The sequence below is a fragment of the Pyrus communis genome, chromosome 5, assembly GCF_963583255.1.
Source record: "Pyrus communis chromosome 5, drPyrComm1.1, whole genome shotgun sequence".
NCBI classification, from domain to species: domain Eukaryota; kingdom Viridiplantae; phylum Streptophyta; class Magnoliopsida; order Rosales; family Rosaceae; genus Pyrus; species Pyrus communis.
This window is the reverse complement of record NC_084807.1, coordinates 24,085,754-24,109,976: the sequence shown is the minus strand read 5'-3', so window position 1 is coordinate 24,109,976 and position 24,223 is coordinate 24,085,754. Positions and strand designations below refer to the sequence as shown.

The 24,223-nt window shown below is 38.9% G+C and overlaps 1 protein-coding gene across 1 annotated transcript; it reads right to left on the bottom strand.

Annotated features, from left to right (window-relative positions):
• Window positions 1–21,548: 21,548 nt before the first annotated feature.
• LOC137734007 (protein SRC2-like) lies at window positions 21,549–22,857 on the bottom strand. The gene has a single exon (XM_068473248.1). It carries the CDS (start codon window positions 22,766–22,768, stop codon window positions 21,818–21,820), a length of 951 nt encoding a protein of 316 aa, XP_068329349.1. The 5' UTR covers window positions 22,769–22,857; the 3' UTR covers window positions 21,549–21,817.
• Between the last annotated feature and the right edge of the window lie 1,366 nt (window positions 22,858–24,223).

The following is a 24,223-nucleotide window of genomic DNA, read 5'->3' as shown; positions in this document are numbered from 1 at the left end:
GCATATCTTGAGCATGATTGGTATACCCTTGAGCATGTTTTGCATGTTTACACATACGTACATATGTTTATTTTCTGGGAAGTATACAGGTTTTACGGCGAGGGGTTAGAAAGTATTTTATGAAATGGTTTTCAAAGAGCTTTGTTTTTGCCCACTCACGTTTTTGTTTTGCGCCCCTCCAGGTTCTAGTTGCTTAGCCGTTGCGGTGGTTTCCCTTGAGAGCTTTTCGGCGTTCTGACAGACACTCCCTATTGTAGGGTCGCCTTCGGGCGTACTACTGTTGTTGTTTTAATTGGACTGCTATAGACCTGCTCTGAGTTTGTATCGCACTAACTAGCACTCATTCTAGTACTTGTATGCTAGTTTTTAATTATTTCGTACTTTCATATTACTACTTACTAGCTTTCGCACGTGCACATAGCTACGTCACCTTTGAGTGACGGCCAGCACGCTCCGATCTCGGTCGGGGTGTGTCAGTTTGGTATCAGAGCCTAGGTTTGGCAGTCCTGTGTCCTTGTGAGTATTCTAATAATTTTGGTGTCTTCTGTCAGAACTATGCCGCCTCGTCGGGAACCCCGTCGCTCTTCTGAGCCTATGTTCCCCGATATTACTCAGTTGGGGGAAGCTTTTGCTACAGCCCTTCAGGCAGTGATGCGCCCTCCCCAGAGGACTCCTCTGGAGACCATGTACAATCTGAAGTTGGATAAGTTTAAGGGCAGTGAGGGACCCGAGAGTGCAGAGCGCTGGCTAGAACACATAGAGAAGACTTTCCGGGTGCTACATAATCAGGGGAACTTGCCTATGGAGAGGTGGGTCGAGACGACCGCTTGGTTTCTAGATACGGAGTCGGCAGCTTGGTGGGAGCAGGAGCTCCGTAGGTTGACTCCGGATCAGAGGATTGATTGGAACGTGTTTACGGGGTTGTTTAGGAGAAGATATGTACCCCCTGAGTACATTGACCGCAAGAAGCAGGAGTTTTCCGAACTGAAACAGCGGAAGATGTCAGCGAATGAGTACTACCGTAAGTTTACGGACTTGTCCCGTTATCACCCTGATGTCGCTGGTAATCCGGCGGAGATGCTCCGTCTTTTCCGTCTGGGCACAAGGAAGAAGTGGCGTTCTATGGCGTCTACGGTCCACAGCGAGACTTATCGGGACTTCTATGAGATACTGTTGAGGATCGAGGATTCTGAGAATATGTCGAGCGATACGGATGAAGAGAAGGACGGCAACCAGAAGAAAGATGACAAAGGCAAAGGTCAGGCATCGCTCGGGCCCCGACAAACTCAGAACTTCAAGAGAGGTGGAGCTAGTTCTAGTTCTTCGAGTGGTGGCTTCAGTGCCACTGGGCAGGGTCGTGGAGGTAGATTTTCTGGTGGCGCTAGAGGCCAGAGGCAGGGCGATGGTGGGCGAGGCAGAGCCCCTATTTGCCGCAGGTGTAACAACCGACATTTCGGTGAGTGTAGACGTGGTAGCAACGGTTGTTTCACATGTGGACAGGTGGGACATAGAGCGGCAAATTGTCCCCAGGGTCAGCAGCAGCAGAAACCACAGCAGACCTTTATGCCACCGCCTGCACCACTCCAGCAGATCCAGGGTCCTAGTAGTTACGGCCAGACGGGTCGAGGTGGTGCTTACCACTATCAGGGTGATGCTGTCCCTTATGCTCCGGGGCAGTATCAGTACCCTCAGGATCCCTATTCCCAGGGTGGCTATCCCCAGTATTCAGGCGGCTATATGCCGTATCCTCCAGCCCCAGCGGGTGGTTCACAGTGGTATCAGGGAGGACAGTATCAGCAGGGGGAGATTGCCACTAGCAGTGCAGGATCTTCGAGACAGTCAGGCCAGCCCAGTCAGGGGCGTGGTGCTCAGGGACGCGGTGTTCAGGCGAGCCGAGGCCGCGGTGGGCGTCAGCAGGGACAGGGGCGTCTTCACAATATTTCTCTGCAGGACGCTCAGAACAACCCAGACTTGATTATGGGTACGTTGAACATTCTTGGTTGTTTTGCTAGAGTCTTAATTGATTGTGGAGCTACACATTCCGTAATTTCTCATACATTTGCTCAAGCGACGCAACCTCGCCCCACACCCCTAGGGTATGATTTAGAGTTTGTTATGCCTAGGGGAGAGAGTTGCGTTGTAGATTGTGTGTACCCGGGGTGTCCAGTGATCGTAGAGGGTGTTGCTTTGTCAGCCGATCTTATCCCGTTAGATATTGTGGACTTTGATGTGATTCTGGGCACGGACTGGTTGCACTTCTATCGTGCCAACATTGACTGTTACGGGAAAGTAGTTACGTTTCACCGACCTGGACTACCTGTGGTTACTTTCGTGGGTGAGCAGAGTGGGGTGAGATATGGCGTTATTTCGGCGCTACGAGCGAAAAAGTTGTTAACTAAGGGTTGTCAGGGGTATCTGGCTCATGTGGTGCTGGATGAGGTTGTTACTAGCAGAATAGAGGATGTGAGAGTGGTCAGACACTTCCCTGATGTATTTCCTGAGGATTTACCTGGGTTACCCCCAGATCGAGACGTAGAGTTCACCATTGAGTTACTTCCAGGTACTAATCCTATTTCTCTAACTCCATATCGTATGGCTCCCGCGGAGTTAAGGGAATTGAAAGTTCAGCTGCAGGAGTTAGTGGATAAGGGATTTATTCAGCCTAGTACTTCGCCTTGGGGTGCTCCAGTTCTGTTTGTGAGGAAGAAGGATGGAACTTTGAGACTGTGCATCGACTACAGGCAACTCAATCGGGTGACGATTAAAAACCGTTATCCATTGCCTCGTATCGATGATTTGTTTGATCAGCTGAGAGGTGCTTGCGTGTTCTCTAAGATAGACTTGAGGTCTGGTTACTATCAGCTGAAGATCAGTAGGGATGATGTCCCTAAGACGGCGTTCAGGACTCGTTACGGTCATTACGAGTTTCTGGTTATGCCATTTGGATTGACGAATGCACCAGCCGCCTTTATGGATTTGATGAACCGAGTATTCCAGCCTTACTTGGATAGATTCGTCATTGTCTTCATTGACGATATTCTGGTGTATTCTAAGTCGAAAGCGGAGCATGTTCGACATCTTACTTTGGTGTTGAAAAGGTTGAGGGAACACCAGTTATATGCTAAGTTTAGCAAGTGCCAGTTCTGGTTAGACCAAGTTGCGTTCTTGGGACACGTCATTTCTGCTCAGGGTATTCTGGTTGACCCTCAGAAGGTTGCAGCGGTAGAGAGTTGGGAGCAACCGCGAACCGTCACCGAAGTGAGAAGTTTCCTTGGTTTGGCAGGGTATTATCGGAGGTTCGTTAAGGATTTTTCGGTGATTGCCTTGCCGTTGACGAGGCTAACGAGGAAGGATGTCAAATTTGAGTGGGATGATAGGTGCGAGCGGAGTTTCCAACAGTTGAAGCATTGTCTCACTCATGCACCTGTTTTGGCACTCCCAGACGATAGTGGTGATTTCGAGGTTTACAGCGATGCTTCCTTGAATGGTTTGGGATGTGTATTAATGCAGCATGGTAGGGTGATTGCTTATGCTTCGCGGCAGTTGAAACCTCATGAGAGGAATTACCCTACACATGATTTGGAGTTGGCCGCTATCATTTTTGCGTTAAAGTTGTGGAGGCACTATCTTTACGGAGAAAAGTGCAGGATCTTTACGGATCACAAGAGTCTCCAGTATCTCTTTACTCAGAAGGAACTCAATCTTCGTCAGCGGAGGTGGTTGGAGTTGCTCAGCGATTACGATTGCACGATTGATTATCATCCTGGTCGTGCGAACGTAGTGGCTGATGCACTTAGCAGGAAGTCACAGGGCCGTATTAATGCGTTGTACGCTAGTCGTGCTCCTCTTTTGGTGGACTTGCGTACTACGGGGGTAAGGCTAGAAGCCGAAGATCGAGATGTGGCATTACTTGCTAATTTCCAAGTTAGGCCGATACTTGTTGATCGGGTGCTTGAGATTCAGGTAGCTGATCAAGAGACTCAAGAACTTATTCAAGCTCGAGAACAAGGAAAGAGGCGAGATCTCAGAGTTCGAGATTCGGATGGCATGTTGATGCTAGAAGGTAGAATGTTCGTGCCTAATAGTGTGGAGTTGAAGAAGGAAATTCTCGATGAAGCACATATCTCGGCTTATGCCATGCACCCAGGAGCTACTAAAATGTATCATACCATTCGACCGTTTTATTATTGGCCGGGTATGAAGAGGGAGATAGCCGAGTATGTGAGCAGGTGTGCTGTTTGTCAACAAGTTAAAGCAGAAAGGAAGAAGCCGTTTGGGTTGTTGCAGCCGCTTCCCGTTCCAGAGTGGAAATGGGAAAATATCACCATGGATTTTGTGTACAAGCTCCCACGTACACATAATGGCTTTGACGGCATTTGGGTGATCGTCGATCGACTCACTAAGTCGGCTCATTTTATTCCAGTGAGAGAGAAGTATTCTTTGAGCCGTTTAGCGGAGTTGTTCATCTCGAAGGTGGTGAAGTATCATGGTGTCCCAGTGAGTATTGTTTCGGATCGAGATCCACGATTTACGTCGAAGTTTTGGGTAGCTTTCCAGGAAGCTTTGGGCACGAGATTACTTTACAGCACGGCGTATCATCCACAGACAGACGGACAGTCAGAGAGAACTATTCAGACCTTGGAGGATATGCTACGAGCTTCGGTGTTGCAGTTTGGTGACGCTTGGCATCAAAGATTGGATTTGATGGAATTTGCTTACAACAACAGTTTTCATTCGAGCATTGGCATGGCGCCATTTGAGGCCTTGTATGGCAGAGCTTGTCGCACACCGTTATGTTGGTCAGAGGTTGGAGAAAGAGTTTTAGTGGGTCCGGAGATTGTCGAGGAGACTACTCTGAATGTTCAGGTAATCAAGTCTAACTTGAAAGCAGCTCAGGACAGGCAGAAGAGCCTAGCGGATCGGCATGCTACGGACAGAACATATGAGGTCGGAGATCGGGTATTTCTGAAGCTTTCACCGTGGAGAGGTGTTGTGCGGTTCGGAAAGAAAGGGAAGTTGAGCCCTCGGTACATTGGACCATACGTGGTCACAGAACGAGTCGGTGAGGTAGCTTACAGGTTGGAGTTGCCCCCGGAGTTGGCTAGAGTGCATAATGTTTTTCACGTGTCTATGCTCCGACACTATGTTGCTGATCCATCTCACGTGATACCTCCTCAACCGCTTGAGATTAACCCAGATTTGACGTACGACGAGGAACCGGTGACGATCATCGATTGGAAAGAGAAGGTTCTGAGGAACAAGACGGTGAATTTAGTGAAGGTTTTGTGGAGGAACCATTTAGTTGAGGAAGCTACGTGGGAGACAGAAGATCGAATGAGGGATTTGTATCCTCGATTGTTCTTTGACCACTAGGGGTCGTTGCTTGGTTGTTTTGAATTTCGGGACGAAATTCTTTTAAGGAGGGAAGGTTGTAACATCCCGTCCCGGGATTATTAAACGCACGTGTGAAATTACCTTTTTGCCCTTAGGTTGTTTTGTCACGTTGTGGGTTGTTTTGTGTGGTGTGGCATGTGTTGGACCACACACACACACACTCACACACACAGACACTCTTCCCCTCCCTCTGTCTCTCTCCCCCGTGCCTCTCTCTTCCTTCCCGTTATCACCATACGTACGGACAAACACCAAAACCACTCAAACCGTGACAGATCGAGGAAACTAAGGACACCATTCGACTCGTGAGGTCGAGGCGAGCACGACCATAGCATTTTCAGGTAAGAACTTCGACGTTTTCACGTCGATATCGCGAGGTCCGTTTTGAGCACTGTTCATGCAACGTTAATTTACTTAGTTTTTGGACATTTGAAGCTTGTAGGTGTGTTGGTGAGGTCCTAAGGAGCGTCGGAGTAGCTCGTTGGACGAATTTGGACGTCGGGAAGGCCTAGTTCGAAGTTGGCCGGTTTTTGAGTTTTGAGACAGGTATGATCGCGTAACTTTTAGCCTTTAAAAGTGGTCCAACGTGATTCTACTAGTTTAGGGCTTTCTTTTGGTCCAAGAATCATAGAAAACGGTTGAGAAACGAAGGAGAATAGTTAGTTTAAAGTTTTTCCCAGTTTCCGGCGACCGGAGTCCGGCGAGGGTAGGCCGGAGAAGAAAGGGGAATATTCCGTCAAGTTTGACGGAATATTCCTAACGGCAGTGACGGTATCCGGTTAGATTTGACGGAATATTCCGTCAGTTTAACGGAATATTCCTGACGGCGTCTGTTGACACCGTCAGTGTGCCTGGCACGTGGCCGCGCGTGGGGGCGCGTGGGTCCGTGCCTGTGCTGGCGCGTGGGGGCGCGTGCGGGGTCCAAAAATTATTTTAAAAATATGGTTGTGATCCTGAGGTTGTGTAGAGCACGTTGGTATATTCATTTGTCCATTTTGAGTAATGTATGAGAAGTTATTACGAGAAACGGGTTATGTGCTTTAAAGTTAACGTTTTTATAGTTGTTTCGCATTTAGGTGACACGTACCCAGAGGACGAGCGTGCACACGCGAGACAGGGGGGCTACGACCCTTCTACATACCAGTGAGTGGGCTTTTGTTTTCCGTATATACCTATATACATTTATATTCCCAGAAATTGTTTTAAAAGGGTTATTTGCCTTATGCCATGCATGTTATTATTAACGTTTATGCATCATCACATTCATTAGTAGTAGCATGCATATACATATTTATATGTGGGTGCTGTGGAGGCATAGGTAAGTGCCAGGTAAGCGTTATTTAACGATTGCATTAAATAGTGGTTAGAGATGCTTAGAGAGCTCATAACCTGTACCCCCGGTGTTAGTGCTCCTGCCCTGAGCAGGGCACAGGCCTTCACGTGATGTTCACCTCCCGCACCTTAGGCTCAGCTTGGATCCAAGCTAGGTGCACAGGCCTGTCGTACAGACCACATTAGGTGGTTCCGACTTGTAGGTGACCCGCGATTATTCGCCCAGGCTTCACGTGATCGTAGCACTTATTTACACCCAGTCCTGTCGTACAGACCACTTTAGGTGGTTCCGACTCGTGGGCAGGTTTAGATATTGAGATTGAGGTTTGAGCTCTAGATGTAGCCGTACAGGTCACGTAGGTGACTCCGGCTGCCTGATTACATGATATTGATTATGATTATACCTGGGCACTTGCATATCACTTTGAGATTTGGCATGGCATATCTTGAGCATGATTGGTATACCCTTGAGCATGTTTTGCATGTTTACACATACGTACATATGTTTATTTTCTGGGAAGTATACAGGTTTTACGGCGAGGGGTTAGAAAGTATTTTATGAAATGGTTTTCAAAGAGCTTTGTTTTTGCCCACTCACGTTTTTGTTTTGCGCCCCTCCAGGTTCTAGTTGCTTAGCCGTTGCGGTGGTTTCCCTTGAGAGCTTTTCGGCGTTCTGACAGACACTCCCCATTGTAGGGTCGCCTTCGGGCGTACTACTGTTGTTGTTTTAATTGGACTGCTATAGACCTGCTCTGAGTTTGTATCGCACTAACTAGCACTCATTCTAGTACTTGTATGCTAGTTTTTAATTATTTCGTACTTTCATATTACTACTTACTAGCTTCCGCACGTGCACATGGCTACGTCACCTTTGAGTGACGGCCAGCACGCTCCGATCTCGGTCGGGGTGTGTCAAAGACAATATTTTTTATTGTTAAATATATTCCTTTAGTGTTAAAAATGCTACAATTAGCATATTTATATTTATGGCTAAATTTTTTATCATATATTTTTATTTTTAGTTTGTACCCATTTTTAATTTGCAAACCTTTTTTTAATTTGCACCAATTTTTGTTTTCAATTTTAATTTGTACCCATATATTAATTTCTTTTTGTGCCCACATTTTTTTAAATTTTATTTTGTATTTGTGCCCATGTGTTTACCGTCACGTGACATTGTATAATTAATCAATGATAGAAAAATTACAAATAGTATATTTATGTTTTATGGCTAAACTTTGTATCATATATTTATATTTTTAGTTTGTACCCACTTTTAATTTGCAATTTTTTTAAAATTTGTAGTATTTTCTTTTTAGTTTTAATATGTACCATGTATTAATTTCTTTTTGCGCCCATATTTTTTAAAATTTTCATTTGTACTCATAATTTTTTAATCTTTTATTTGTACCCTAATTTATTTATAATGTACCCATTCTTCTTTATTAATGTACCACTTTGTTATATGTGAAACGTACCAATTTTTTTTTAACACTATGGATACATTCTTTTGCCATTTACTATTTCTTATTGTTACATAGGTTTTATCCATTTATTCAATCAAAATGTTTAAATTTTTTTATTGTAGCAGTTTCTAATAGTATTATAATGAGGGATTTTAAATTTGTAGGATTATAAATCTCATAAAATATCAAACAATTAATGTCAAAACTATAAAAATATAAATATTAATAGTAATATAATGAGGTGTACAAAGTCAAAGGACTTTCATCAAACTTTGAATACTATTAAGGTTTTAGTTAAAGAGTGTTAGGAATTAGGGACTGCATCCAAAGTATCTCATATATACACACACACACACTATTCGAATTCAATAATTTTGGAAGGCAGCGAAGCAAATGCAAATGGGTGTTTGGAGGATTACAAACTAATTAAGCATATCGGTGTGAGATTTTCTGATATAGTTAAGAATCTGCAGTGAGATGTGATCTTCTACTTGCAAATCTGAGCTAATATATGCAGCCAACGGAGTCCTCCAGCAATATCCAATGGAGTCCGCCTTGGACTACACAATTCCCATACATAAAGAGATACTCATGCTTCCCCACGTATCCAATTAATACATATCTGCGATTTCACACCGGCACTCCTTCCCATCAATATACTGCAGATTTTGCAGTCCATGTCATATATGCATGCGAGTCAATGCATATATTTAGGTCATATAGGGGAATGCGGATTGGATAGCATTGTTCACATATTTATTTTTAGCTCTCAGACATTTTTATTAATTTTTTTATCATTGATCTTCTTCAATTTATTCGATCTGACGGTCGAAAATTGAAAGGGGTGTGTAAGAAGTAAAAATAGATGTGTAGATAACACTACTCTTTTGATACGTTCATATATCAATGACGTATATCAATAATATTAAAATGTTCAAAAGCAAAGCTAATTAACTAGCTTAACTCTTTTTTTTATATGTTAATATATATCAACAATATAAATAATATCAACAACATATATATCATTAATTAATATATCCACAATATAATATAGGGAAGTCTTATTGGCACACTTCAAAAATCTCATTCTACACTCCTCACAAGTGTATTTTTCTTTCTTAATATAGAAAGTTTGGAGTGTGGAATGAGATTTTTAAAGTACTAATAATAATTCCTTATAAAATATTATAGTTAACCGCACAGAAAAATACATTATAAAAATATATAATGCAGCATCATATACCCAATACCAAAAAATAAATCAAAAGCATATATTGGTATTGTAGTCACAAGTTGTCAACTAGCTAGGGTGATTGATGTTAATTTATGTGTATAAATTGTTTTATTTTTGGTAGAATTAATCCCTATGGCAATATATTTATCTTCTTTCTTAACACTGCCAATTAGCTTAAACAGCACTCACTTGCCAGTCAGCGTACTTGTGATTGAGTTAAACTTTGTGAAGATTCCACGATAATCATATATTTTCCTCATGCAAAAATTTAATTATCCATGTAATTAATTAATTAATTAATTATATTAAGAATAGCGCCGACTATATACATTCTGTAGGTTGGTTGTCATTCTCCCGATCCCTAGAAAGGACGGCCCCAGAGAATCTCAACTGTTTAGTTAGCTAACCTTGAACTGTCCTCTCCAAATTAATCAATTAATTGTGCTTACTAATTAATAATTTTTTAGCTTATGTTTGAAATTACCTGAAGGAAATGGTCGGCTAATTAATTAAGTTATATTTTCGTGAGAATCTCCTAATTAAAACCCTCAATTCTGATTTGTCGGCGTGGGCCAGATTTTTATTGCTAATTACTATTAAATTGTCACTAGTGAGATGGCAATATTTAAATAAAATTAGAAAATACTCCAAAAAAATGGAGAATTATGTTAATAGAAAATAGAGCACATTCGGTTGATGAAGTAGCTAACTTATGTATGTGGATTAAGTAATTGTTTGACTTGAGAAGGTCCATTGCTCCTTTATCTTTGAAAAAAAATATATAAATAATATTATGCAGCAACCAAAAAGAAAAATATAGTATTGTGACAGCCCGTGCTGTCCAAATACTAAGACCCCATTTCCCAATTTGGGTTTTAATTGCTGGGATCGACGTAAGGTTTGGCTGCAGCTTCCTGGATGTATGCCACCTGGATGTATCCCAGCTTCCCTGGGATCAAGAGTTACCAAGTGTTGCAGTAGAGAGATTTTTCAGTGTGATCGGTATACGGAATGGTACATCACATGTCATTATACAAATGGTAGGATATGTGTGTTAAAAAGTTAATAACTTAAAAAATAAAATTTCCTACTACTCCTATTCAAACACGTAGTATACCATTTGTGTTTCCGTCACAATTAAAAATTTCTCGTTGAAGTGAGCCTTGACATCTGCCACGTGTATGACAGTTCAAAACCAGCCACGCATGGGAGGTATGAAATGGCAAATTGGCAATGCATGTACTTCTGCATTTTTTTTTTGTATTTACTTCTGCATGCATTTGCCTGGAAAGCTCAATCATCGGGTGTTAAGGTCCTTCGAATCTGAGACATTTTGGAGATTTTTATTTCAACTTGGTTTCTTCTTGGGGTAAAGTTCACGTTAGGGTTTCAGAACTATAGGAGCGTGGAAAATTGAGTAGAACTGGATAACATTATCGGCTAAGATAAAAATAGTTGAATGCAAGTGGATGCTTGGTTGCAACTATTGGTTCATATACATGGAAAATGTTTGATGGTATTTTTACTTCTGGTATTAGAATTATTTTGATTTTTCACGCGTTTATTAACATATGTGAATTAAAGTATACAAGCTATGTATTACAATTTACAATCCGTAATTTAAGGTGACTTCGGGAAATGCGGATAAAAATAAAGGGAAGAAAAAGAGAGGAGCCAGAAAAGTTTTGGTCTTCATCAGCTCAAGAACACCACGAAGAACCCAGTAAATTATGAAGAAGGACAGAGTGGGTCTAGTTTATAATTAAAACTTGTTTTAATTGTTTTTATCCACGTGGCACAAATCTTGTGGTCTCTATGATGGCCATGTAGGCATATGATATATCGGAGGCACTGATGAAAACTATAACAGATGTATGAAAATAAAATGAAATAATAAGTAAATGTATGAGATTGAAATGTTTTAAAGATATTGTATAAGGTTGCAACACAAATATGATAGAGTCAAATATAATTACCTTAAAATATATATTTAAACAGTCAAGGGCTATGTTTAACAAAACATTAGCTAGAGATGACCTAATAGGTTGACAAACATAGCAAAGGACTAAAACATAGAGAATGGCTACATTTTAGGTAAGAGCTACATGTAGCCTTTCATTTTTCCTTCTACCCCTAATTAGTCTCCAACTCTCCTTCCCAAAAAAAAAAAAAAAAAAAAAAAAAGGTTCTTTTAACCTAATTGTTGTTTGTTTGAAGCGCTAAAACCCCGACTACTGCTCATCTCCACCCCCAACCTCCCCTCCCAAATTCGGTTCCCAATCTATCGATTCCTGTCGACGGTGGTAGTTTTTAGAGTTTGGTTTTTATTGGAAAGGTAGCTAGTATACCTCTAACTTTTTTGGAGTTGCTAAAATTAATGTGAATTTGCCATTGCAATTTATTCTACATAGTTTCATAAATAAAGATTGCATTACCGCCAACAACTCCCCAAATTTTTACATTTACTCCAACTCAATATTTTTGCATAATATACCAACTTGATTGGCTCTTTGTAACATTAAATAAGAAGTCTCCCAACAAATAAAAGCAACTTGTGCATTGGGAGTAATTTTTAATTGTGCCGATAACACATTCCGGTACAAATTGTAAAATACATTTGGTTAGATTGTATTATGATACTTGTGTATAAGACCGTGTTTCCGGCACATTGAAAAATTTGTCTTGCATTGAGGTTTATGTGTTGTATCCCATTGAACGTTTTAGTTCCATATAGTGTACGGTAATCAACGGATGATGACGAATGTGTACACAAAGTATTTTTCGGCGTTTCCAATCAACACATTCAAATTTTTGAACCAAGCAATTCAGCAACCATCACAATCACCACAGTCCAGTTTGTATATAACACAGTAATGGACAAAATAAAATGGAGACTAACTTAGATTTATTGACATATATGAAACGCTCGACCAAAGTGATTTAAACGTGTTTGTGTACTTTTTTTTTCTTTTTTTACAACCTTACCTTCTTTATATTTTATCTTTACGATAGATAACCTACGTCTACTATATTCTTGTAACATCTCACTATTTTTTGAGTCGACAAATATATTATCTCGCATGTATTTTTGTGTATTTGGGTGCAACCAAAACTTTTAATTCTGCCTAAAAGAAAAAGGAAAGAGCAAGCGACCCTTTACCACAGTAGTGGAAAAGTGTTATGCTCTTGCATGATGCCGTCGGTTCAAACATTGTCGGTGGCTAAGCTAACATTTAACTTACTAACGTTATCGCTCGACTAAAAAAAAAAAAAAAGAAGAAAGAAGATCAAGAAGAAGCAAAAGAAATGAGTCAATGAAGCACAAATGCAACAACAACGTTTATCTTTGCCACCCTCACCCTTTTCCTACATATTTTGGACTTATATTTACAATTTTTTTATGGTAATTATCTTCTCTGGTATGTTCAGGGTTTATGTGCTAACTATAATCCCCCTCTTACTTTATATTTATTTTGAAATTATTTGCATCCACCTTAATTGTAGAGTACACTACTTTATAATTAAAATCCTTGATTCTCTTTAAGGGTCACCCTCAAATATTGTTTTTTCATCTATATGTATCAAACAAATGCAAATCAATTTAATTTATCACATATAGATCATAAGAACGGATTCAGGATTCAAAACTCAAGTGGGCCCGAATTTCATTAGTTGAGTGATTTTTTATAAATTTCGATAGTATCTCATTTGTTTATAAGGAAAACTAATATAAATGGCTTGAAAACTTTGAGCTTTAACAATAAGGACAAAAATAAAAGATAAAGTGAATAGTACCATGATTGACTTTTTAATGTAAAAATATGATTTTCGTTAAAGTGAATAGTACCGGAAGCTTTTCATTAAAGTTCCCTTGTTTCTATGACTTTTCTCATATTTTATAAAACCTGTTAATTGACTTCAAGTATAACATATATAAAACTACATTAATAAATTACGAATTCATAATTAAAATTTCTAGTCGCACAGATTAAGAAAAAAAACAAATAAAATTCACAATTGAATTTCCAATTGTAGCTTGACCGCATATACATATCCCTTCGTAAATTTTCATAAAAAGAGAAATAATAAATGTTAATATATAATTAAGTTGTGAGTCCATGAAGTACCATTGAGAACAAACACTTATAATTACTTAATTAAGTTGTGAGTCCATGAAGTACCATTGGGGACAAACACTATTACTTATTTATGGTCGGTTTGGAGGTGATTTTAAAATGGTCAAAAACATTTTTTGTGAAAATGTTTTTTATACCAATCCTTAGTAAAAATTCAAATGGATTCTGAAAAAACACTTGAAGTGTTTCCTATAAGAAACACATATCTTATACTTCTTTCAAAAAGCATTTGCTTTTAGAACCCAAGTTCAGTTTTACAAATTTTTTTTAATTATTTTAAAAGTATTTCCAAATAAACGTTTAATAAATGATGAGTACCATGCATTTGAACCAAAGCACATAAAATGAAAGAGCAAAGTACCTGCGTTACTCATGCCACCGACCCTAATACCAAAAATAAACATCGTTTCTCAAAGAATTTTTATGCCAGTTTTATTCTCACTAACGTCTTTGTTTTGACGTGACCATTTTCTAGGGTTTCCTTTTATGTCTTTTTATGCACGAGCATGAACACATTGACGAAGGTCAAAATGTCTACAGTACAAAGTATATCGAATATTTGTTAATATTTTATTAACGTTCATGTACCTGGTGGGTTTATTTGGAAAAAAAATTGGAACAGTCCTCCTGCGTGAATTAAATATATTCCCCGTTGACGTTCTTTGAATTAGGGCATCGCCTCACTCGGCCGGCCAAGAAGCGCCCATAATTCTGAAAGGTTCAGCCCACCAAACTGCATGCGGCCGGCAGATGCCATGAGACAAAGACATTTAATTTCTTCTTCTTACTATTATCTTTAATTATTAATTCTTCATTTTAACCACCATTACGTATCATTGTCGTTGATGAGACTGAGAGTAGTATTTCTTAAATTTTATTCCAAATGATGAATTCATCCATACATTGTATAGATTCATGATCAATCAAGGGATAAATCTTCTTGCGTCTCAAGTAGCATAAACAATGATCAATCAAGTGATAAGTCCTTTTTGATAATATATAAAAGGCCTAGTTGATAATTAACTCTGTACAGTGAGAGAATCTCAGACGTATTCAATGCACAATCATAATAGCCTCTTCGTCACTATAGAGAAAACAATCACTATACACTCGTGATTGGGTAGGAGGCGTGTTATGCAGTGTAGTGTTGTCGGTACATGAGAGAATATAGATCATTAGAAGGAAAATAAAAAGAAAAATTATAGAAAACGAAACTATACTAGCTAGATCATTGTATCAAAGTTTACAATAAAAATTGAGGAAAAGTAATAAAGGGGAGGGTAATATAGACCCATATAATAATGAAAGCTCAAGTAGTGAATTAGTGTCCCTCATATGATTATCTTTTGTCATTATATTGATGATATACAGAAAATTGATTGTTAAGTTGGTTGAAGAGTATAGAGGTAGTTGGGGGAAGAAGGTAGTTAATTAAGGTACGTAATTTGGATGATCAGCATGGTGACTCAGGTTTGTAGGGCTTCATTGTCCAACTGATCTAATAATTAACAGAGATTTTAGTTTAAAGGAATATTTGAGATTCCAAGAATAAGTACGTAACTATTGTAAGTCTATTTTAGTGAGGGAATAAAGAGAAAATGCAGCACAGGAAGAAAGAGAGAAGATTGTTGGGAAATTTTTGTGGGTAGTTCTTACCACTTTGTGCATGTATTTATAATAAACATAGCGGGTTCCTTGTCTAACAAAAAATACAAAGTACAATACAAAAGATCTAGAGCATAATCCTAAGTACAATCTATTAAGATTTACACAATTATACTCTTAAAAAAATAAAATAAGTAACAGTAACCACACTCATCTTTCTCCAATATTCGAAGAGCATGAACCTCAAATTATTGAAAAGGTGATGCTCCGGACATGGTCGTTTTCTGTCACATTGTTACCCCCCATCAACTCACTACAAATTGCATTCCGACAATCAAAACCAACTCTGAACCTCAGCCTTTCCCGTTGACTACATATAAATTTTGTTCATGGTCGCTGAATTATTACATCCATGGTTAAATGATATATTATTTAATTGATTGTTTGAAGAATAAAAAATAATATTATTCATATAGAGAGTTCTTGGACTACCAACTACTTTCAACAACAATACAATACTTCATACATAGACGAAAGAAATATTTCAAATTACCTTGAGGTGTGTTAAAAATTGTAGGAAAGCCTTCTGAATGTGTGACCAAATTGCAGTAGGAACATATTCGCTTGGATTGTTGATAAATTTTGATTGCTTGTCAATTTCGTTGCATAGCTCGTGTAATAATTGATCATAGCATAAATAGGAAATTCTATTAGAGTAACTTCCATCAACTCAATAATGGAAGGAGAAAGATGTAACTTGCATAGAAAATATGTCATTCTTCAAGCTCTAAGGGTTTTTAAGTGATGAGAGATGGCGAGATAATAAGTTTGGATTAGGACATTTCACGATCACAAAGCAATGGTGCTCTATCTCCTCTAGTATTGGGAAAAGAAAAAAAAAATTCATTCTTCAACAAAACTTAGAAATCTCATGTAATTAATAAATCATCACTAAAAAAATTGTAGCGTAATAATTGAATACAATCACATGAAATAATCAATGTGTACATGTTTGACGATCAAGAACTTTTTAACAAGGCACATGATTAGTAAGGGTAGGCATACAAATTGGTACACCAAGAACAATTTCTACTTCAAATAATTGGATAGAGTGTCCTCGTCCTCCACTTTGATGAGTCGGTCAGTGGTTCCGTTTTCGGAGTAGTGTACATTGTCTTGTTGCGGTTGCGCTTTTGCGATGACTGTACGTTGTCGTCGTCATAGAGTGATAATTTATGTGGTCTTGTCTTCCAACGATGACTTGATGTGGTCTTACTCTCATTAGTGTGGCCAATATAGTCTTCTCTGGTAAAGATTTGTTGTGTCTATCATTATTTTGCGCAGATTTATATTAGTGATGTCGGTATGTTTGTGTTTGTAGTAGCCGTATAGGGTTTACTTTAATTTGCTTAACTGTGCAAATTCATTCCAGATTAATTTATTACTCTCTGAAGCTATGTACCCGACTAACACCGTTGTACTAATTTTGTTGATGAATGAAAATAACTCTATCATTTCTTGTAAAAAGAAAATTGTGGTCATGATAATGAACGTCATTATACTTTGTACAGGATCCGTGAATTTCCTAAATGCATGCATGTTATCGTTGAAAACAAAAGGCTAGCTAGCAATAGCAATATTAGCATGCGGTGGGGCGGTGAAAACAAAAGGCTAACTAGCAATAGCAATATTAGTATGCAGTAGGGGTTAGACTGTTCAGTTTGAATAAGTTTTACCTTTAAACTACAACCGAACCAATTAATTTATACTAAAACTAGTGGAGAAACCAAATTTTCAGTGTTTCATGTTCCTAATGGTTCCCTTCAGTTCGAGATTACACTTTTTACTCTAAAAGTGTACGATATTATTCAGTTTTGTTTCATTGAGTCGGTTCTTTGCTCACCCCTGGACCATGCAGCGTTGTGGTCCAAAAAAGAACAGCATGTTATTAATTAGGTGAATAAAACTGGTAAGTTTTTGCAGTTTTGCTCTTCGTGCACGGTATCTATATATACAGAAAGTCGTAAGGTTAGATAGATATCTACACAGATGTTTCAGATCACGGAAAGTATAAAGCTAGAAACAGATAAAGGAAATGGCAATTGTAGCTTGATTATTCGAATTAAAACTAGAAATTCACACTTAATTTAACCAAGAAGCAGCAACAGCAGAAATTGACACTTTTGCTTTTGTGTGTGACAGCTAGCTCTTCTCAAAGTATATGTAATTACAAGTCCCGTTGATTCGACAGGCGATTAACGGAAAAATCTAGCTAGAAAAACATATAGAATAAGACTCAAAAAAACATAAATCTCCAAATAAACATATTTCGTCGGTTGGGGGAGTATAATTTTAGTAGGGTATATGACGAATTAAAAGAACGATCGATTGCAGGAAAGAAAGCATAAAAGAACCACAATGTTGCTATGATAACCAAAATGTTAGATTTAAGAACATATTGTAATCGCTTCTTGATGAATAATATCCATATATCTTTTCTTATATTCATGCTTGTTTTGTGAAGATAAATCGATAGATTTCAATTTTTAGGAAGAAGCACAACACCCAAAGGGCATCATAAGCTCACTAATCATTATATTCTTCCAACAATAAATATGAAATAAGGTCATGAGGTTTCTCAAACCAAAACAGGAACAAGACGGATCCACCGGAGAAGCTCATTTCCCTTCTCTTTTTTCAGAACAAAAGGAGGATACGGACAAAATCGTGTCAAAATGAAGAATGTAGCAAGCAGTGATGAGCAATTCTGTTAGCCTAACGAGTAGAAAAAACTCCAATAATCCCAAGCAGCAAGCTTTTGATTAATCAAACTGAGATAAATCATATACCCTACTAAAATTTGAAAAAAATATTAATTATATGTTAGTCTTGAACGAATAAATAATACAATAGCTTGTATATATCTGATCACATAATCTGTTTTGTCTTCTGTATGTCTTAATCTGTCTTTTCACAATCAATCTAAGTCAAAGAAAAAAGAAACAACAAAGATAATATGAATCTTACGTCTATACATACACACATACATACATACACACATACATACATATATATATATATATATATATTATACACACACATTCATTGAAAGGGGATAGAAGATGTTCATGTTCTCCTCCCCCACGAGTCACGACTGGATAAGCCAACTTTGTTTAGCCTAATCACGTCTAAGTTCTAACATCATTCATCCAATATTGTATACATATAGCTAAAAAAAAAAAGGAAAAAAAAAAAAAAAAAAAAAAAAAGAGAGAAGAAGAAAGATATGTTCTTGATATCTAAGTGGATTGGAATTCAGTTCCGATTCCACTTGAGCTTTCTTTCCAAGATCTTTTTGGGACAAGTAGATTGGACACCATGATTTCGTTTCAACACGCATATCAGCTGGGGAATTGGAAATGTATCTGCAAACAGCTCCCTCATCTAGTCTGTGCTCCACTCATTTGGAATAAGAAAATAAATTGCTTTGCTGTGATAAGAGTTATTATGCTCTTGCATAGACGACAAATCATAATATGACATGTCTGTATATTTTATTATTTTTAATTTATAAACGAGTTGTGTTTCATATACATGCGAGACAATAATTTGCATACAAAAATAATATATAGCTTTTTCTTAGTCAAAATGATTTCGTTAACACCACAAATCAAGTGGAAGTTTAGGGATTTGGCATTGATACGGATGTGACAATTTGGTATCAGAGCCAATCTCTGGTTGGATGTGTGCCGACGAGGATGTCGGGCCCCTAAGGGGGGTGGATTGTAACATCCCACATCGCCCAGGGGAGTGGATCATGTAAGCCTTATATATATTCCCATCTCTACCTAGCACGAGCCATTTTGAGAGCTCACTGGCTTCGGGTTACATCTGAACTCCGAAGTTAAACAAGATCGCAAGAGAGCAATCCCAGGATGGGTGACCCACTGGGAAGTTCTCGTGTGAGTTCCCAGAAACAAAACCGTGAGGGCGTGGTCAGAGCCCAAAACGAACAATATCGTGCTATGATAGAGTCGAACCCGGTATATGGTGGGGGTGTGTCAATATGTGTTTTTGTCGTGTCCATTTCGAGTGGTTGTGGTTTTACAAAATCTGTAAACATTCCCAAATAAAAGTAGAGGCAAAGCTAAGTAGATATCATATATTCTATGTTTGTAATGATGAATTTTTATTTATTTTTTTGATAAACTTGCATTTTAGGAATGCACATATTTTATTTCTTACAAGTAACATATCTTTAACATATAATTTTTCATAGTCGAAACTGTTTAGTTTTTTAAAGTTTATGATTCATTTGAACCAGAGATCATTTGTTATCCAATTATATCAAATAATGAACGATTCATTATGAATATGTTATTTAATACTCACGTCAATTTATTTTATACATTTGGATATATAAACAATCTCAAATTCAAATCATTTTGATAGATAACCAAATTAAAGTTAATAAATTAAATAGTTTTGGTTATAAAATTTATACGTTTAAGATACATTATTTGTAAATAGGAAAGAGGATCCTCTCTGGATCCACTTTGTAAGGATCCTAGGGATCCTCACATCTAAGCCGTTCATCGTACATCATACGACCAGTTTTTGTCAGATACTATTTGTGTTTAATTTTAAATAAAAAAAAGTCAAATAAGTTCTGACTGCATGATACACGATGAATGACTAAGATGTGAGGATCTCTAGAATTCCCACAAAGTGAATGCAGATGAGATCCAATCCCCGTAAATAGTGGGATCTTGCACTTCTCCCAATAGAATTGTGCAAGTACTATCCCTTTTATTATAGAGAGAGGATTCTCGTCAGATCTTCTTTGTGATGTGATAAACAAATGTGATTTGAGGATCCCTGTATCCTCACATAGAGGATCCTCACTCTTTATTATGCAACGTGCCAAGAAAAATAATAATATATTAATAAAAGGGCCTTGACAATCACATGGGCTTCAGCGACGTATTCTTTCTCACGTGGCTTGTGCATGGAGTCTGCCTTCTGATGATAAGCCCATTCGGCTACGCCCAAAATGGAGTGTTCAGTTGGTTTTGGGCCCAGATACGCAGGGTGGCTGCTGTCGGCTAAAGAAAATACGTAGCTTCAACATTGAGAGCTTAAGGGGGGAAAAAAAGTATAGGTACTTGAGATACAGTCTAGTGATGTTACTCTTCGTTTATAAGTGAGTGATCCTAAATTTAAATCTCGTGGATCGAGATTCGACACCAATTTATTCTCTTTGTACCCAAAAAAAAAAAACCCCGAATGGTTAACAATGAAAATTGATTTTATCTTACAACCGGGGTTTTGATTATTCGGTACAAAAAGTTACAACCCGAAAGTGTATCGAGTTGATATTATCGTTAGTATCCAGCCAATATCACGTCAACCGTCGATCTACAAGTCACTAGTACTTGATCGATATGCAGTCAGTACTTGATCGATAAGTTGTTTGTCATCAATTTAGAGATTCAAAATCCTCCTCTTAGTCACCCATCCCGCCGCCCGTTCCTCCCTCACCATCTCCGATAGACCATCGGCATCTGCAAAATCGGAATCGGACCAACTACCACAATAAAGCCCAACTCTTCGTCCTCATATTGGATCTGAGAGGCTTCACTAACTCGACGTCAAGATCATGAGAAGTTAGTACGAATGGAGCGAATTCGTACCCTAAATGTCAATCACAGAAGCTCAAACGAACCGTCAAATATCAAAAAGCATGCCCTTGCTGCACCGCATATAAGATCAGTTGTAGGAAGACGAAACACTTACGGGTCCGTTTTATAACCATCCGTTTTCAGTTTTTTATTTCATTTTTTGTGCTAAAGATAGACAAAAACGAGGAAAATTAAAAACTAAAAACGAAATGGCTATAAAACAGACCGTAAGATAACCTCGAATCAATATTCAGCTTCAGCATGAAAACTAAAATCACCGCCTTCCTGACTATAGTGATTCAATCATCTAAACAAAAGCTCAATGCCGACTGAGGCTAGCATTCCTCTTCATCCTAAATGGCACTTTCATCCAACTCTATGATTTCCTCTACCATGCTAAAAACTACTCTCTGTATATAAAGCTTCAGCATGCTCCTGGAACATACAGTTCCAAACCCCCTCCGGAAACACGACCCTTAGCAATGATCATCGCTAGTAAATCAAACAACCAAACCCGGAACTGTACCAACTATTTGGGATCAATCACACAATTCATTCCAAGATGATCAATCAAGCAATTCACCCCAAGACAATCAATCGCGCGATTCATTCTAATATGATCAATCGCTAAATTCGTTCCAAGAATGATCAATCACACGATTCATTCCAAGAATGATCAAACACAAAATTCATTCCAAGATACATAAACACTCATTCGATTAAAACGAATCAACTAATCACATTACGAGCTCCGCATAAATTTCAATAGCAAACCAGCATTTATTTCATTAAATGAAACGCTGACTTAACAACAAAGTTTAAATCTTTGTCTAAATTCATTCAGCAACAACCATCCAAAGACCCAAACCAAATTCCACATAAAACCATATAAATATACAGTGTGAATTGTGAAACCGCCGGTTTACCATTGCGCTTTAGTAATTAAAGCGTACCTAAACCACGATTCAATCAGTAATCGGCACAATAATTGCTGTACTCATCACGCTCACGCATGTCATTCTCGACCCTCTCCGCCATCTTATCTTCTTCATACCGTAACCCCTCATCCAATGCCAGTGCACCAAGACCTCCAGCCACTGCGCCCACAGCCAATCCGGTGCCCAATCCCATCTTCCCACTCTTGGGCTTCTGATTCTGATCATAATTCGAGTAGTCCAATGGCGCTGAAGGCCCACCAGGTCCACCGGTCCCACTAGGCCCGCCATAGTTTACCGGTCGGTCGAAGAACGGCCTTGGTGGAGGCGGTGGCGCGCTGGAGTAGTACGCGGGATAGTAACTCGAGTACGGATCGGAATAGGAGCTGTAATGGTAAGGCGGAGGCGGTGGCGAAGGCGATGGACTAGGAGCTGAAGCTTGTAAAGTAGAGCTGTAAGGCGACGGCGAGTATGACCTGAAGTCGCGAACAGGCGGTGGGGGCATAGGGGTACCACCGTAAAAATAGCCATGAGGAGGGGTAATATGGTAATCTGGCGGCAGAGGTCGCTCTCGAACGGCGAGCTTTACGCGGATCTTGCCCTGGGGACGGCCGGAGGGACGGACGAGCTGGAAGGTCCGGATTCGGGTCGAGCCGTCCTGATCGAGCAGGTCCTTGAGTGGGACCCGGAGGGTGCCGACTAAGGGCTTGGGAGTGTCGGAGGGTTTGGAGTGGAAGATTTCGAGGGTGAGGAACGAGTCGTGGAGGGAGAGGGTGAGGGGGACGGTGAACCGCTCGTTCCAGACCGGGCAGGTGGAGCCGGAGTCGTCGGACTTGGTGGCCAGCCGGCGGTCGGGGTCCGCCCAGAAGACCGCGTAGGGCTTGAGGTCGCCGTTCTTCCAGTTGACGTTCTTGAGATGCTTGGCGGAGACGATCGTGAGGTCGAGATCGAGAGGCCTCTGCGGCGGAGGGCGGGAGGAAGCCATGAGGTTAGGCGTCTCTGTGCTAACGTGCGCTAGTGGAGAGGGTGCTGAGGGTGCGTAGGATAATGGGCAAGAAGGAGAGAAGGGATTGAATTTTTGTTGGGCCATGGTAATGGGGTAGTCAAAGGGGGTGCGCGCATGTAACATGACGATAATACCCTCCTTTGTATTTTAACTTCTTTCGCAGAAAGTAAATAGAAAAATTACTGAATAGAAAACGCGTTTCTCAAACATATAATTGAAAAGCTACCTTATCATGGAGAGGTTGACATATTTATATTAGTTGTGAGAGTATTAGGGATTAAGAAATTTTTTCGGTAACATGATCTAATTCTAATCCCTTGTTAGCTCGTAATCTTGGATTGGGAGAATTTTGATTTGGACCGCCGTCGAATAGAGAAAAACATAACTGAAACTGAAATCATTATATTCTACATATTTGTCATCATAGGAACGTGAATACAACTGCAAATACGGGGTGAATTTTGTTTATCAAATTACCATACCACTGAATTACCAATTGTACCATACCAAATTTATACCGTAATTTTATTCTAATTAATATTTATACTGAACTATATATTTTTGCTATGATAATGGTATCCAAATCTTATTCCATATTGAACCAATACTATATATGGGGAGCATTACCCATATCTATAATTTATATACATTGTAATTACTATTTTGGTCACTCAAGTTGGCATAACTTCTCATTTTGATCTTATAATTTAAAAATTAATCAACCTCATTCTGTCTAGTTTATGTCCATTTTAGCATTAAAAGTGGTCATGTACGCTCATGTAATGTAACCAGTATTTGAAGGGAAAAATGTCAAAAACCCAACCAACGAAATAAACCATCACCCAGCCCAATTTAATCACCGTCAGCTATCCCATCTCCAGCAATCTCTCTTTCTTTTTTGACGTTTTTGCCTCTAAAAGGTTGGTCCCATGTGACAACTTTTGATGCTAAAATAGAAGGAAATTGGACTAAATGACCAAATTGATTTGCTGTAACCAATTTTCAGGAACGAAATTGGTTGATTTTAATTTTATAGACCAAAATAAGGAGTTATATCAATTTCAAGACTATTTATGAAACCCATTAGACTTTATATATAAAAATAAATTTATAAAGATGGATTTTGGCCCCATAAGATTGTCCAATAATAAAGTGACAATATCACTACTATACCAACCGATTATTCGGTATATTAAAATTTTGTACGATAATGATAATAGGTTTTGTCAAATAAAAAATGTGGCATGATAATTGGTATCGTAACCTAGGTTTTGTCAAATCAAAAATGTGGCATGATAATTGGTATCGTAACCGTATTGAACTCACTCTAACTCAAATATCCTTTCTCCTTTTGATGTGACATGGCCTAATTGGGTTGTTGGGCCATAAATGGTGATGCAATCCATGTACCACAGACACTATTATATTAAATAA

What these genes read in the sequence shown, in the direction of transcription:
- LOC137734007 (XM_068473248.1), bottom strand. Translation starts at nt 22,768, where the DNA reads ATGGCTTCCTCCCGCCCTCCGCCGCAGAGGCCTCTCGATCTCGACCTC.